General features: G+C 42.7%; 1 protein-coding gene across 2 annotated transcripts; it reads left to right on the forward strand.

Moving 5' to 3' along the window:
- Nucleotides 1–3,061: 3,061 nt before the first annotated feature.
- LOC104008544 (thiamine transporter 2) lies at nt 3,062–14,048 on the forward strand. 2 transcript variants are annotated; one of them, XM_087739564.1, is made up of 6 exons: nt 3,062–3,150; nt 5,843–6,008; nt 6,336–7,152; nt 8,667–8,859; nt 10,468–10,609; nt 11,844–14,048. In XM_087739564.1, exons 2-6 carry the CDS (start codon nt 5,859–5,861, stop codon nt 12,021–12,023), a joined length of 1,482 nt encoding a protein of 493 aa, XP_087595690.1. In that variant the 5' UTR covers nt 3,062–3,150; nt 5,843–5,858; the 3' UTR covers nt 12,024–14,048. The 2 variants fall into 2 exon arrangements, with proteins under 2 accessions (XP_087595690.1, XP_087595689.1); XM_087739563.1 differs by lacking the exon at nt 3,062–3,150 and having other exon boundaries at nt 5,805–6,008.
- The last annotated feature ends 1,069 nt before the right edge of the window (nt 14,049–15,117 follow it).

Consider the following 15,117-nt stretch of genomic DNA (forward strand, 5'->3'; position numbering starts at 1 on the left):
CATGCACCACAGGGTTCAGGCTCAGACTGCAAATGGCAGCTCGTTCCCAAAATGGGCATGTAGTGCACGAGAAAAGATTAAGATCTGCTCATCCATAAATCAAAAGTGAATTTGCCCCGTGAATACTCCTGGGTCTTAGGAATCCAACAAAGAGGCAGTTTAATCTTCATAACTGCCATTACAACCTTTCTGTGCATTGACTGTATTTGACCACTGTTGTGGTTTAACCCCAGCCAGCAACTAAGCAGCACACAGCCGCTCGCTCACTCCCCCCTCCCTGGTGGGATGGGGGAGAGAATCAGAAGAGTAAAAGCGAGAAAACTCATGGGTTGAGATAAGAACAGTTTAGTAATTGAAATAAAGTAAAATAGTAGTAATAATAATAATAGTATACAAAGCAAGTGATGCACAATGCAATTGCTCACCACCAACTGACCGATGCCCAGCCAGTCCCTGAGCAGCGGTCTCTCCTCTCCCAGCCAACTCCCCAGTTTATATGCTGAGCATGACGCCATACAGTACGGCATAGCCCCTTGGCCAGTCTGGGTCAGCCCCCCTGGCTCTGCCCCCTCCCAGTTTCTTGTGCACCGGGCAGAGCATGGGAAGCTGAAAAGTCCTTGACTGGTGTAAGCACTGCTTAGCAACAACTAAAACATCAGTGTGTTATCAACATTATTCTCATCCTAAATCCAAAACACAGCACTATACCAGCTATTAGGAAGAAGATTAACTCTATCCCACCTGACACCAGGACAATCACTAATTGAGAAAAATCTCCAGTATTAGCCACAGTACATTTTCTTTGCTATCACTCTTTCTTTAAGGGAGTACAGTACACATTCTTCAAGAAGTATAAGCCTTCAATCTGATTTGCAAAGTCTCTTCTTCTGAGTTAGGCAGGTGTCAAGAAACAGATGTGATTTGAGAGCTGAAAGTCAGTGCTAAAGTCAACACCCAACCAGACAGTTTGAGAGAGAGACGTACCTCACACAGCTGGGGTGAGGCTCTCAGCCTTGGTGCCATCCTGTGAAGCACCAGAGATAATACCAGGATCGAGCCTAAGCGGCAGCAGAGGCAGGAGAAGGTACCAGGGTGACAGAGGTTTGCAGTCTTGTTCTCTTACTGCCTTTACTTTCCCTTTTCTCCTCAGAATTTTCCTGTCTCCTTGATACATTAGAGACCATATTGCATTAACTCTTTAGGATACACTACTACAAAACTCACCTTTTCTCCAGGTCTTACAGAGTCTTCCCTTTCCCACCTGAACAGAATTGGGATCCCAACTATAAGCAGATCTCCTAGCCCACCCTCCAAGCAGAACACTTCTGCTTCCAACCAGACTACATTCAAACTCAGCCTAAAGAGCATGGTCCCCTTCAAACCCAGCAACTAAGCTCTGCTGCAGGCAGCTTATGACACAGAGCTCAAGTTGACCAAAAATTTGCATAAGCCCTCATAGTTTTACTGTCTGCCATTTGGCATTCGGATGTGAATCAGTGAAAAAGGATGAAATTTTAGGTACAAAAGAGATGGACTAAAAAGTGTGGAAAGAACAGCTATAGAGGAGAAAAGACGGTCTGAAAGCAGAAAAAACCAAACATCAATAACTGGAAGTTACTTAAATCATTCTTTCTCATTATTACATTACAGGAAAAACATAGTTTGGGGGTTTTTTTCAGTGCTGAGAAATTTGAGTTGGATTCTTACCTCAGTTAAGACAATGCAAACCCAGGGTAATGCTATTCACATCAACAGAAGTTCTCTGCATTTTAGCAAGAGGCCTTGAGAACAGAATTGAATGCAGGTATACAGTCTCCTCTCAGATGGGCTGTCACCTCCTATAGCTATAGGTTCAATTAAATATGCAGTGAAGTAGAACCAAAATAACTCTGGAATCAGTGTCAGACAGTGACTGACAACTGCGAAAGCGCCAAAAGGAATTATTACGTCCGCTTCACACATTAGTTTCACATACATCACAAAACGTCACACGAATATACAGCAGTGTCCCAGGCAGGATTAGACGGATTCATGGACAACAGGTCAACAAACAAATGATAAAGGCAATAGGCAGGAATGGCACCTCTATCATCACTAATCCCATAACTTTCAGTGCTGAGGAGTAGGAGGTGAAAAGGCTGCAAAATGTGGCCAAGGATGACTGCAAAATACTGGCCTAGCTGGGCAACTCATCTGACCCAGCAGGGAATTTCATATGCTTTTCTTATTCATGCATATCTCCCTGTTCTACAGTTACTGTACCATTTTACTGTATATGAACTAAGAACCTGCCTTCCTCTGAAATTGTTGGATAATTCACTGTTATTTACAAATTTATCATTTTCTTACTGTATTGGTCACATTCCTAATTACTATGTCCTTCATTCCAGACCTATATGTGGTAGGACTGGGGTGGGTGTGGATCTAGATTCTCAGGTACATACTTTTTGTGCAAATCTGTACATTTCAGATGATAGCATCCTTTGCTGTTGTGAGTCCCGCAGGTTCTTCTGAAGATGACTATAGGGCCATCTCCATCTTCAGTAGAACTGTAAGAACCTGCCTGAGCAAAAGATCTGAGAAACTTGCTAACAAACAACAGTCAAGGGGAAGCAGAGCGGACTGTTTTACTTTTTAAGCCTGCTAGAATAGTATGAAACCCCATGTATTCAGTGAGGAAGCATTTAAACCTTATAACACGGTTATTTGTTCTCCCTCATCTCTGTCATTACCCATGCATAGCTACTGCTCTGTCTTATATATCAACGAGTTCCAGGCACCGGTGGGTCCCAAGCCACATACCCAAAATTCTTTAAGAACAGGATTAGTTCTATTGCTTTTGTGCCAGTGAAGCACCAAACCCGTAGTTTGGGTCTTGATCTACTGCTGCCTTTGGGCAAGGACAGGCCAGGATTATCTGGCTGTTCCTTTAAGGGTGCTGAAAGTGGATGCTGAAAGAAAGCCAGCTGGAAATGTTTTCAAAGGAGGTGTCATCAGAGCAAGCTGAAATACCAGAAGAACAGGAAAAGCACAAAACCCAAATAGAGTCCAGTAGCTGCAACACCCACAGGACAGCCAGAAGAAAGACCAGAGATACTCAAAGGGGACCTTTCCCTTGGAAGTAAAAAAGGGAGAGCTCCAGCAGACAAGGTAAGATTATATATGAACTTCAGAAACCAGAAATTCTGCAGTGACAAGGGAAAGAGGGAGAAAAGAGGAGAGCAGTCTGGTGGGGAACTGGGGGGCTGGGTCAGGCTGGGCAGAAGAGCTGACGGTTCTGGCACTAACCAAGAATTGATGGGGGAAGCAAGAAACAGAGGAGATTTTGCTTGAGAATGACACTAAGGCATCCCACCATCTCTCCAAAAGTTAAGAAAAACCCTAGAGGTATAAAAGACAAATTGACCGTAAGGGGTGACTGAATGGGAACAAGTTGGATCCCTCCCCCTTAAGCACCAAGGTACAGATCTCGTTGTCAGAGGTTTGTGGTCATGAATGCAAAAAGGAGCAATTATACCAGCAGCCACAGAGCTGAGCTGGGGCTGCAGCAGAGCCCTTCACCAACAGGAAAGGGCTGGGGTGTGAGGCAAGCACACACCCCGCTGCGGACAGAGCAGCACCCACCTCCCGCTCGCCAAGGGCAGAGCAGGCTGGCTCTGCAAGCCCTCAGCCCACTGCATTTCCCAGCTCAGCACCAGTGGCAGGTTTTTCCTGCACAGCTGCTTAAACCAGGTGGGAAACTTCTCATCTGACTTATCTGCCAGCCTAACACAGGTGCCTCAAAGCATGTTTACTCGTTGATACCCCTACAGAAAAGGGGTACATGTCTAGCAGAAAACCCCAAACAGTGCATGTGCTGGGACTGGAGGGATGCAGTGACCAGGGCACATCTAAAGTCCTTCTCTATATAGCTCAAAACTGAAATTACTGCACATGATGGGACAGCCATGCCACAAATGGGCAGCATCAGAGGTGCAGCACACAGCACCCTGCGAGCCCTGGGAATACAGCAGCTTGTCCCACTCACCTCCCAAGGTGTGGGACGTTTTGAAAGGATCCATGAGACCTGCTGCCTTTGCGTCACGCAACCTGCCAGGGGGAGAGCAAACATGGCAAGACCTGACACAGACTGGGGCAAAGAATCTAGGCCGACAAGTGAAAAATATAACCTGGCTAAGTCACAGAGCTGACTTGTACATTACAATGCTAGAGATGCTCTTCATCCCTCCTCTTCTCGATGCCTTTCTCAGAACCTCTCGGTACCACATGAGGTGTTCACATGGCATTAGGGTGCTGTAACACTTTAATGATTACGATGTGAAAGGAGAGCAAGGGGATGTTCTGGTGACTAAGTGTGATCCTGGGCAGGGCCAAAACTGGTCAGTGCTGCCAAAGCCATGCCTGCAGCAGAAGCTATCACAACAACTGGGGAGGAATGAGGGGCAGAAATACTTCTTTTCTTGAGCATTCTTAATGTGTCTCACATTCCTCCCATGCACATTTTTCCTTTGCTGGGGTCATCTTGCCCTCTAGTGGTTCACACTACAGAGCTGACACAGAGCTAAGTTAATTTCTGTTGTAAATCCTGTAATGCCAATGATTTCAGCCGTTATGCATAAAATGAAATAATTCAAATTCCCTTTGATCTGCACGCATTTCTTAGTGCATCAGACCATTAGTAAAATGTGCTATCGTGATGTGAAGTTAGAAAAGAAGATGCATAGTGCTTGCTGCCTTATACATTATATATCATACCCTATAAGAGGGTCCTGTGCCCATCCAGTCTGGAGTGATGCAGTCAACAGGTACATGAATATTTTAGCTGTTTTGGAAGAGATCTTTCTTCAGCTTTTACAAAAAAGTTTGAGGAAAAACACTGCCTGCAAAATACTTCATTTTTTAGATTAAAACTTTTGCCTGAAAAAAAAAAAAGTTCTCAGGAGGTAAATAGGTAAAGGTCAAAAGCAGAGTGATGGAAATCCCAGCTGGTAACAAGCACCCTCCAGAAGGCTCCAAAACATAAATTGTACACGTTTAGGTTCCTGACATTGCCTATACCAACAGGAATATGGAGTATAACTTACTGTCTGTTTCCTTTGTGTGCCCCCCATTACACCCATTTTGAGTTCTCTTTGGGCTCCATCCAGCAGAGTTGCCAAGTTTAATTTATTCCATAAGTCTCAGCTAGAGACAAGAACAAAAATATCTGCTTCATTTCATTTTAGTGTGAACTATTACCTGCAATGACCACAAATGTTTTTTATAGATTGAAAACAGGATGTCTGTACCCAAACTGGATTTCTGATGCAGTTAATTCCAGCCGAGGATCTGGCTTGGCATCCTTTCTGTATTTCTTAGTGACTTTCATCTGCTAGGCTCCAGAGTTACCAGCTCTCTGTAACAGGAAAGCCATGCACATCTAGGAGGCAAAGGAGGAAAAACAGCAATTGCGGACTAGTTACTGGTCATTCAGCAAGGTGCTTGGCTGTGATCAGTCATGGTGCTGAGTGAAAACTCAGTGCTCAGCTGTCTTCAGCAACTTTTGTCTAGAAAGGCTTTATCTGTGGTTAGCTTGGTCAGTGCAGAATGAATGACAGTGTAATTTGTCTCCCAGTTAAAGACCTTCCAAGTCATTCTTTATAGACTATCTACAAAGACAGAGAAACAGCAGACAAATGTAAGGAAAAGCTGTTCACTTTAAATTTATGAAGAAAAATGTTTTCCAACTGCCAGCCTCTAATGAGCACTCCTGAGCATTAGAAACCACAAAATAAAAATCAATTACTAGACATCTTTGTGCTTGCATGTGCAGTACCATCCTGCTAACACACTTCCTCCTCAGCTTTGCTGCAGAGGCCATGGGCTGCTGGAAGCCAGAGAAGAGCCACACCTGGACTTTCCCCACCCTGATCCTCTGCCTCTATGGATTCTTCTACATGATGAAACCATCAGAACCTTTCCTAACACCCTATCTAACAGGACCAGATAAAAACTTGACCATAGATGAGGTATGGTTTTAATCTGCCTTTTCTCTTACATGGAGCAGCAAAAATAAAAAAGTAAAACTTTGTTTAAAGTTTTTAACCAAAAACAAAAAAAAGCACAACTGTAACCAGCTTTGGCAGGTTACAATTTGCAGCAGATGGCATAAATAAAAGATCCATTTAATGGATTTAAGATCCATTTGCCTGCTCAACAGTCTCATGCTGCTTCAGCGTGGTTATATATTTTATGAATTCCTTCAGAGCAAAAACATTCCTCTACAAAGGCATTTAAAATAAATGAACTTCCTTTCCCCAAGAATGACAACACAGAGATTTCCTCTTCTCTTCTAGGTTACCAACCAGATTTTCCCGGTTTGGACATACTCCTACCTCGCACTCCTTTTCCCAGTCTTCCTGATTACAGACTACGTACGCTACAAGCCCGTCCTCCTCCTCCAGGGCATCAGCCTCATCGTCACGTGGCTCTTGCTCCTCTTCGCACACGGAGTGGTGGCCATGCAGGTGGTGGAATTCTTCTACGGGATGGTGACAGCCACCGAGGTCGCCTACTACGCCTACATCTACAGCGTCGTCAGCACCGATCACTATCAGCGAGTGACGAGCTATTGCAGAAGTATCACTCTTGTTGCAGCCACCCTTGCCGCTGTGCTGGGACAGCTGCTGGTTTCCTTAGCAGATGTATCCTACTTTCACCTCAATGCCATTACTTTGGCTTCCGTGTCCCTGGCATTCGTGTGTTCGTTTTTCCTCCCGATGCCTCAAAAGAGTATGTTCTTCCACAGGAAGGATGTCTCAGAAACTCTCCCAGGACCAGATAAAGCTGTGGCTACAGGCGACTCCGACAGGCCATCGAGCGGCCAAGAGGACAAGGGCTCTGTGTCTGCTGACAGGGGACCAACACCTGAGCAGCAGGCTGATAATGCCAAGCCCCAGAATCATGTGCTCAGAGTGCTGGTGCAGCTGAGCAAGGACCTGAGGGACTGCTACAGCTCTAGGAAACTTCTCTACTGGTCCCTGTGGTGGGCTCTGGCTACGGCAGGCTTTAACCAGGTTCTGAATTATATCCAAGTGCTGTGGGACTTCAGAGCCCCCTCTCACAGCTCTGCAGTGTACAATGGAGCTGTTGAAGCAATAGCAACTTTTCTGAGTAAGTTAGCGTCTAAGCATCGATCACAGAGGCAGTCTCTAAAGTTTTACTTTTGAGCTCTTTTAAAGTGCCATTCCATTGCAGACACTCCAGGAACCCAGTGTATGCATTGTGCATTCAAGACCTAGTTCTTTGACGTACATAAGAGTTCAAATGCAAGCTATGCTATTTTTCTTTAGGACTGGGACACCCATTTATCCTACAGTATGGAGAGAGTGTACAAGTCACACAGACTACATCCAGATGCTAAATCCATTCAGAGACATCCATGTTTCTTTGGATGAGATTGCTGGCTTTTCCTCCCCCCTCCCCCCAAGAAGTATTGCACAGTTCCCATAACAATGGTATCAGCTTACGCAGATAAGAGTAGTTTTTCATAAATATTTTACACAAAACCAACATAATTCTCTCATTAAGATCTTTTCCTAGTGAAATATTCTCGTGCAGCAGGACAGAAAGAAGAATTTTAGTCATTCCAAGATACAGAGATTGGCACAAAAAGACCTTATTGAATTCACTGCACTACTGATATTAACCATTACACTTTTGCACCAGAAGCAGATGCCCACACCACATAAGCAAAGTACTGTTCTCAAAAGGTAACATCAAATGATACCACCCTGACTTGGCAGTGTTTCACATATTGATATTGTGCTGCTGTAGACAACTTGCACAAGACATTGGGGTGTGATCCACCAGGGAAAATAAACACGTCTACATCATACCTGGTCATTCAGGTTACCCTTACAGTCATCAAGGAGAAACAGATACTTCTAAGATTTAAAATTACTCTCATCTTGAGGTAGGCAACTAAATAGACCAACTGAATCACGAATTAGAAGCACTTATCTCCTGTAGCGTCTACCCCTTGATTAATTCCTCTCTCTTGTGGAATTGCCTATTTCTCAATGTAGAGGTATAGAAGTTTTAAAATTGTATGAGACCCCTAAGATGGGTAGTCAGGTGGCTTACCTTTGCAACGGATGTGTCTTTGTAGCAGGCCCACCAAAAGCAAACAGTGCCTATCCTTTCTCATTTTCCTGAATATACTCACTTGATACCTCATAAAACTCCCTTTTTTGACAGCTTAGCCCCTTTACAAGCTGCACAGAGCTAAACTGTTAAGCTAGAAGGTGTACTAGCTTAGCTATGAAGTAAGCTAGTAGCGGCTGGAAGAATTGTTCTTCTTGAGCTCCAAACCGTGTTCCTTATTCTCTCCCTAGAGATACATGCTGGGTACAGACAGCTAAATAATGACTCCTTCTACATAACAGTTTATCCTGTGAAGTGGAATAAAACACTGAGAAAGGAATGGCAGAGACTGGATTTATGCCGGTGTCTAAAAATGACCAGTCATCTACATGACAGAAGTGATTAGAAATGCTTTCAAAACACTTCAGAAATACTCTGCTTCATTATTCAGCATTGCCTTTCAGCATGTGAGGGTGGCAAGACTTGGTGATATAGGCTATAGGACAGATACAACATTTACATGTTTTTTTCTCTTTTTCTAGGCTCAGTAACGTCTTTTGTAGTGCAATATATGAAAATTAACTGGGACCTTTTTGGAGAACTGGCTTTAGGGATCTTCTCTACAATAGATGCTGGTTCTCTGTTTCTCATGCACTTCACTACCAACATCTGGGCATGTTACACCAGCTATCTCATTTTCAAAGCATGCTATATGCTCCTCATAACAATAGCAACGTAAGTATAAAGCCTTTCAGTGCTGCCATTAATGCACGGAATACTAACTGTACTTTAAGTTTACTTTGGACATCCCTCCTTTTACTCAGAGGTAGCTGATCTAATGCTAGACATAACTGTTTAGGTAAAGACAAGGGCACTTAAGTGCCTAGTTATGTTGTTTTCATTCTTCTAAACAACCATAAAAGAAAAATTATCAAAAGGACGTTGAACATTTACCTAGGCAGAAATTAAACAAGGTACAAGGTATCTTTATTACTAAAGGCAGTGGCAACAGGAAAACATATAAGCTGTTTTCCTCCTTCCTGGCATGGAACGTGCAAAGTGAACAACAGGGACAAGCATGCCTTGACAACCATCCTTTAAGATCCCCTTATGTCTAGACCACCTTGCTGATACACTTTTTAGCATGCTACCAACTGCATGAATACAAGAAAAGATTTGGCATGGAGTGTTCCCCAACATAACTTTATACATACAATCTTTAATGATATTATGATGTAAAGAAGCAATAAAAGAGAACATTGAACATATAAACTGAGACACGATCTCTTAGGAGACCAAGATATTCTGTTGGCAGAAACAGAAAAATAAAAATAATACAAATAACGAAGATAATATATTATCTGTGTAATAAATATAAAACATTTTTATCACTCCAGTTATTTTATTGATTGGAATGTCATTAGACATACCACACTATTTCATTAACAAAAATATCAGATGTATTTTTATGTCAAAACCCAAAATTATTCAGATACCATTTCAAAAAACCGCTAAAATGATAATGCATGACAAGATTATGCCTATCTTAAATGTAGCCAAGTAAATCCTCTGTTTTCATTTTAGTGGACTGTTAGTACATTATAGTGGATCACACACCTGGACTATTTCAACACATTCTACAAAAAAAAAAAAAAAAAGTAAAAGCTTGCATAAAAAAACCCTTCTAAAAAATCAATGAAAAGAGTATTGCAGGAATTCCACCCTTTTGTTCAGTTAAAAACTTTGGAGGTAAATATTGGAAGGAAAGATGTTCTGATTATTGTCAAAAAGGATATTGCAAGGAAAATCTACAGGCTCCTGACAGGAATAAACAGTATACTACCTCCACTGTCAAGCCACAAAGCAAAAAGTGATTCACATCATCACAGAAAAGTTGGTTAGAAGATACCCATAGTGACCTTCTAGTCTAACCTCCCAGGCAGGGCAGAAGTCCTGCCAATGCCAGATCAGGTCATGGTTTTGTCTGGCCAGGTCTTTGAAAGCCTCCAACCATGGAGACTTTACAACCTGTCTGGCACAGTCTGTGAAGGTAGAGAAGGAACAAAGGGGAAGGTTAGAGAGATCTGATATTCTACTTGATAAAGCAGATCCCCTGATAATATGGTTTGGGAAAGCAACACAGACAAGTACAAAAACATCAAAATACACTATGGTCATCAAGACATTTTTTTAGAGAAAGCAAGGAAGCAAACAAACAAATGAATCACCATTTACTCCGTCCTTGATATATCATCTGCATGAATCATATGTCTTCATCAACTAAATAGGGAGCAACAGCTTTCCACCCAGTGTGAAGTAACTCACCTGCCAGTCTCACATTAGGTTCCAGATTGCAGTCAATCTGAGCATGGAACGCTATGCCTTGATGTTTGGATTCAACAACTTCATTGCACTGGTGATTCAAACCATTCTTACAGTGGTCATCGTGGATTCAAGAGGCCTGGGACTGGACATAGTAACTCAGGTAAGTGCTGTTAACTTACCTCCTATTTACTGCTTAGCCAATTTGTCTTCAAAAGTTTACCAAGAAAGAAATTGCTGTGCCAAAGGACAATTTAATTCCCTCTTTCTTCTATAGAAATCTAGACATCTTGCTCTTCCCTTGTATCAGCCATCATTCTTCCCTTTTGCCTTTTAGTGCAGTATTTAGGATTACAGATGCTGGTCTTTGACTTTTTAAAGGCAAATACACCAAAACATAAATAATCAGGCCCTGCTATCTGACCAGCTTTTGCTAATTAGTAGGACACTGAATAACATCATCTCTGCCCAAAAATTCAGGCTGGTTTTCTCAGGTGCAGAATGAACATGACCACATGTTGTTAGGGGAGTTCAAGACCATGAGACACAGCCTGGATTATTGGAGTTATTTCAGCTCAAGTGAAAAGGACACCTGCCTTCTAATTCCAGCTCAGGAACAACCTAGTCTGTATCTCAACATGAATAATAGAGCTTTCTGCCCATATTTTGGTCACTTAATTTGGGTGGGATATCGTACCTCACAACAGTGTCTCTAACTTCAGTCATCCCAATTCCACTCATGTTGGAGTCAACTGAAATGTACTGACTTCTGCATTTTCTCAGATGGGATCTCAGCTGGGGCAGCTTCCTACTCCCACGGATTTGAAGACGACTAAAGCTATTCAGATATTCTGTGCAGAGAAGGCAAAAGTTACTTTAAAAGGTTAAAGATTGAATTAAATGCTAAAAATCAAAACTTTAAAATTAAGGACAGGAACATGTAGGACTTCATAAATAGCCTTGCCACTGTTCTTGGAAATATTGATACAAAGTCATGGCATATTTACTGAAGCCAGTGTGGTGGCAGCACTGAAATGTGCAAGTAAGAGCAAAAAAGGACCAGCTCAGACTCTTCACTTACATTATTCATGACTATGTGGGTAATGAAGCTACTTCTACATTTTGCACTAACAGAAAAAAATTCTGTTCCTATCCCTCGCCCTCCCTGATGTTTATTAAGATTGGGAGTAAGGGGCAGTTCTTCATTCCCCAAAGATCTGCTGTTTGCTGGAAAAGCTAAGATTTTGCTTAATCACAAAGCAAAAACTTGAATATAGAGAAACTGTGCCAGAACACAGGTAAAAAAAATAATAGTGTGTCTGTCATCTCCAGAAGCAGCAGCGTTTCCCTAATGTGTTTTTCACTAATTCTTCTGCCTTTTTCTCTCCCCCTCCCAGTTTTTAATTTATGCCAGCTACTTTGCAGTCATAGCTGGGATTTTCTTGATCAGAAGCATTTGCATGCTTATCTCAAGTAAATGCAAAAGGAAAATAGCAAGATCTTGCAGAGAGCATCCGAACCATGCTGAACACGAATCAAAAGAGCAGATTGTAACTGGCTATATGACTTGGCTGTAGGGAGTCGGGCAGACAGGCTGACGTGGCCAGGCCCTCATGGGAGAAGAGCTCCTACTACAGCATTCAGGGAACAGCAGTGCAAGATGAACATAAACCACAGCCCTGAAAAGCTACGCTGAATCATTACAGCACTTCGTTACAACATATGCCAGCTAAGAGATTACCATAATGGCACTGTGCCAAGAAGAAAAGTTGCTTTAGATGCTTATTTACTTGCCTACAAATAGCTTAACAGCAGTAACTTATACACAAGAACAGAGCAACCACCTTGGTATCCAACCATTCACAATTGTGAAGATAGAGTTCACCTTGCCTTGCTTGTTCCAGCTCTTGTATATGGTGTTGGCAAGCTGCTTCCATGCACATTTGCTCATGCATGTAGGTGAAGGGTCTATCCCCCCCCTTTGCACATACCTTGTTCTGAACCAAGGAAGAAGGGATTGCGTTTGCATCATCATATTCTTTCCTACCTAACTACCGGCAATTTGGTGACAGACTCCTCCCTTCTAATTTAAAAGCCAACATCAGAAGCAGGCCTTTTGCACACAATGGTGCAGAAAAGCAGGGTTTGCACAACCTATCTGAGAAGGTTCACTAAAAGACTGCTAAGCCACAATTGTTGCTTGGCCCATATTTGAAAGCTGCAACCTAAACACTGTACTGAGTCCATATCAATCTCAGCCCAGAAGGGAAAAGCTTCAGAATTCGTAGAATCATAGAATCATTAAGGTTGGAAAAGACCCTTAAGATCATCAAGTCCAACCATTAACCTAGCACTGCCAAGTCCACCACTAAACCATGTCCTCAAGCACCACGTGTACCCGTCTTTTAAATACCTCCAGGGATGGAGACTCAACCACTTCCCTGGGCACCCTGGTCCAATGCTTGACCACCCTCTCGGTGAAGAAGTTTTTCCTAATATCCAACCTAAACTTCCCCTGATGCAGCTTGAGGCCGTTTCCTCTCATCCTATTGCTGGTTACTAGGGAGAAGAGACCAACCCCCACCTCGCTACAGCCTCCTTTCAGGTAGTTGTAGAGAGCAATAAGGTCTCCCCCCTCAGCCTCCTCTTCTCCAGACTAAACAACCCCAGTTCCTTCAGCCACTCCTCATAAGACTTGTGCTCTAGACCCTTCACCAGCTTCGTTGCCCTTCTCTGGACACGCTCCAGCACCTCAATGTCCTTCTTGTAGTGAGGGGCCCAAAACTGAACACAGTACTCAAGGTGCGGCCTCACCAGTGCCGAGTACAGGGGCACTATCACCTCCCTGGTCCCGCTGGCCACACTATTCCTGATGCAAGCCAGGATGCCATTGGCCCTCTTGGCCACCTGGGCACACTGCTGGCTCATGTTCAGCTGGCTGTCGACCAACACCCCCAGGTCCTTTTCCACCAGGCAGCTCTCCAGCCACTCCTCCCCCAGCGTTGCATGGGGTTGTTGTGACTCAGGTGCAGGACCCAGCACTGAGCCTTGTTGAACCTCATGCAGTTGGCCCCGGCCCAATGATCCAGCCTGTCCAGGTCCCTCTGTAGGGCCTTCCTACCCTTCAGCAGATCGACACTTCCACCCAACTTGGTGTGATCTGCAGACTTACTGAGGGTGCACTCGATCCCCTCATCCAGATCATCAATGAAGATGTTGAACAGGACCAGCCCCATCACTGAGCCCTGGGGAACACCACTCGTGACTGGCCGCCAACTGGATTTGACTTTTGAATTAAAACAAAATGAAAGAGCCCCATTCCTTTCCTTGTGCTTCCAGTAAAATTAAGTTCAGGACTAAGTGTCTTCCTGTTTCAACAGAAAAAGAAAAAAATGTCAAAGGGATTGAGTAGTATGGACTAAAACCAGAAAAGTATATTGTGGAGAAATTTGGCTGATTCTGCACAGGAAAATTCCAGATTAACACAAATATCCAAGAAGATTTATAACTGAAACAAAAATCTAGCATCATGTGTGCGTCTGAGTGCCAAATGAGGGACGTCCCCTGATCTTGGCCAAGGATTTGGCAGGGTCGGCATCTCAAAATTTATCAAGAAGCTTCAAGTTCTACAGCTAATTTAGTGCAGCACAAAGGACAGTTAGTCCAGGAGGAAGAAAAAAAAAAAAAAAAAAAAAAAAGACTATAAATGAGTTTGCATAGTGAATGCCTAATTTAATATAAATTATATCCATATGTTAAAGTTCTTTCTGTACCGCTGTTTGCTTCTAGCTTCCAATACCTACATCTAATAAAAACAGAAAATACTTAGCATTTACAGAATAATATTTTTCCCGTAGGGACACAAGCTATCATTTGTACAGACATATGTGCTTTTCATACAATTGTCACACACTGCAACTAGACAAACTGCCCAGAGATGAGAGAAGCAATTTGCTTCAAGTCATAAGAAGAATCAGTAGAATTTGACTAAATGAACCCAGCTAATTTTGGGGGGCTTTTTTTTTTTACTATTGTGCATTGTGTGGTCATTCTCTGTTGCAAACTGCTCTAAGCAGAACAGCTTAACCTGTGCAGCTATAAAAGCAGGAGATGTACTTAGTCTCCACTAAGCAGTAAGTATCTTTTATTACTGCAGAACTGAAGGCATGATATTCCTGCCTAAAGAAATGGGGACAAAGTCCAGTAGAGCAAGGACTATTTTCTTTCTCTTTTCCTTGTGAGTAGGAATCTTCTTTTGAGGCATTTAGTTAAAGAACTAGGTGCCAGTCCTGGAGCAGAAGCTAACTAGAGTTTGTGTTTAAATGAAAAAGAGGAACTTGGTATTTCCAGCTGCACTCAAACTGTCTTTGGTACAGAAAGTTAACAAATAGTTCTCTCTATGTAGCATCTGACAAGAGGAAAAGAATCAACAACATGAAACTTTTTGTTATTATTACAAAAATAGTGGTAATAGCAAGCTGCAAGAAAGGAGCTAGAAAAACGGGTAGAAATAACCATAAAAATTCTTCCATTCTGAACTGGTCAGAACTCACTGCCTTCCATGTATATGGGATATCACGAAGGAGCAAAGGAACCAAGCAGACACAATATATTTGGTTTGCACCTGTAGAGAATACTATCTTCAGAAAACAGATAAGACTTAAAAAAAAA

Source organism: Nipponia nippon, unplaced genomic scaffold (assembly GCF_047370975.1).
Source record: "Nipponia nippon isolate SJK-2023a ecotype South Korea unplaced genomic scaffold, ASM4737097v1 scaffold_7, whole genome shotgun sequence".
Taxonomy (NCBI): domain Eukaryota; kingdom Metazoa; phylum Chordata; class Aves; order Pelecaniformes; family Threskiornithidae; genus Nipponia; species Nipponia nippon.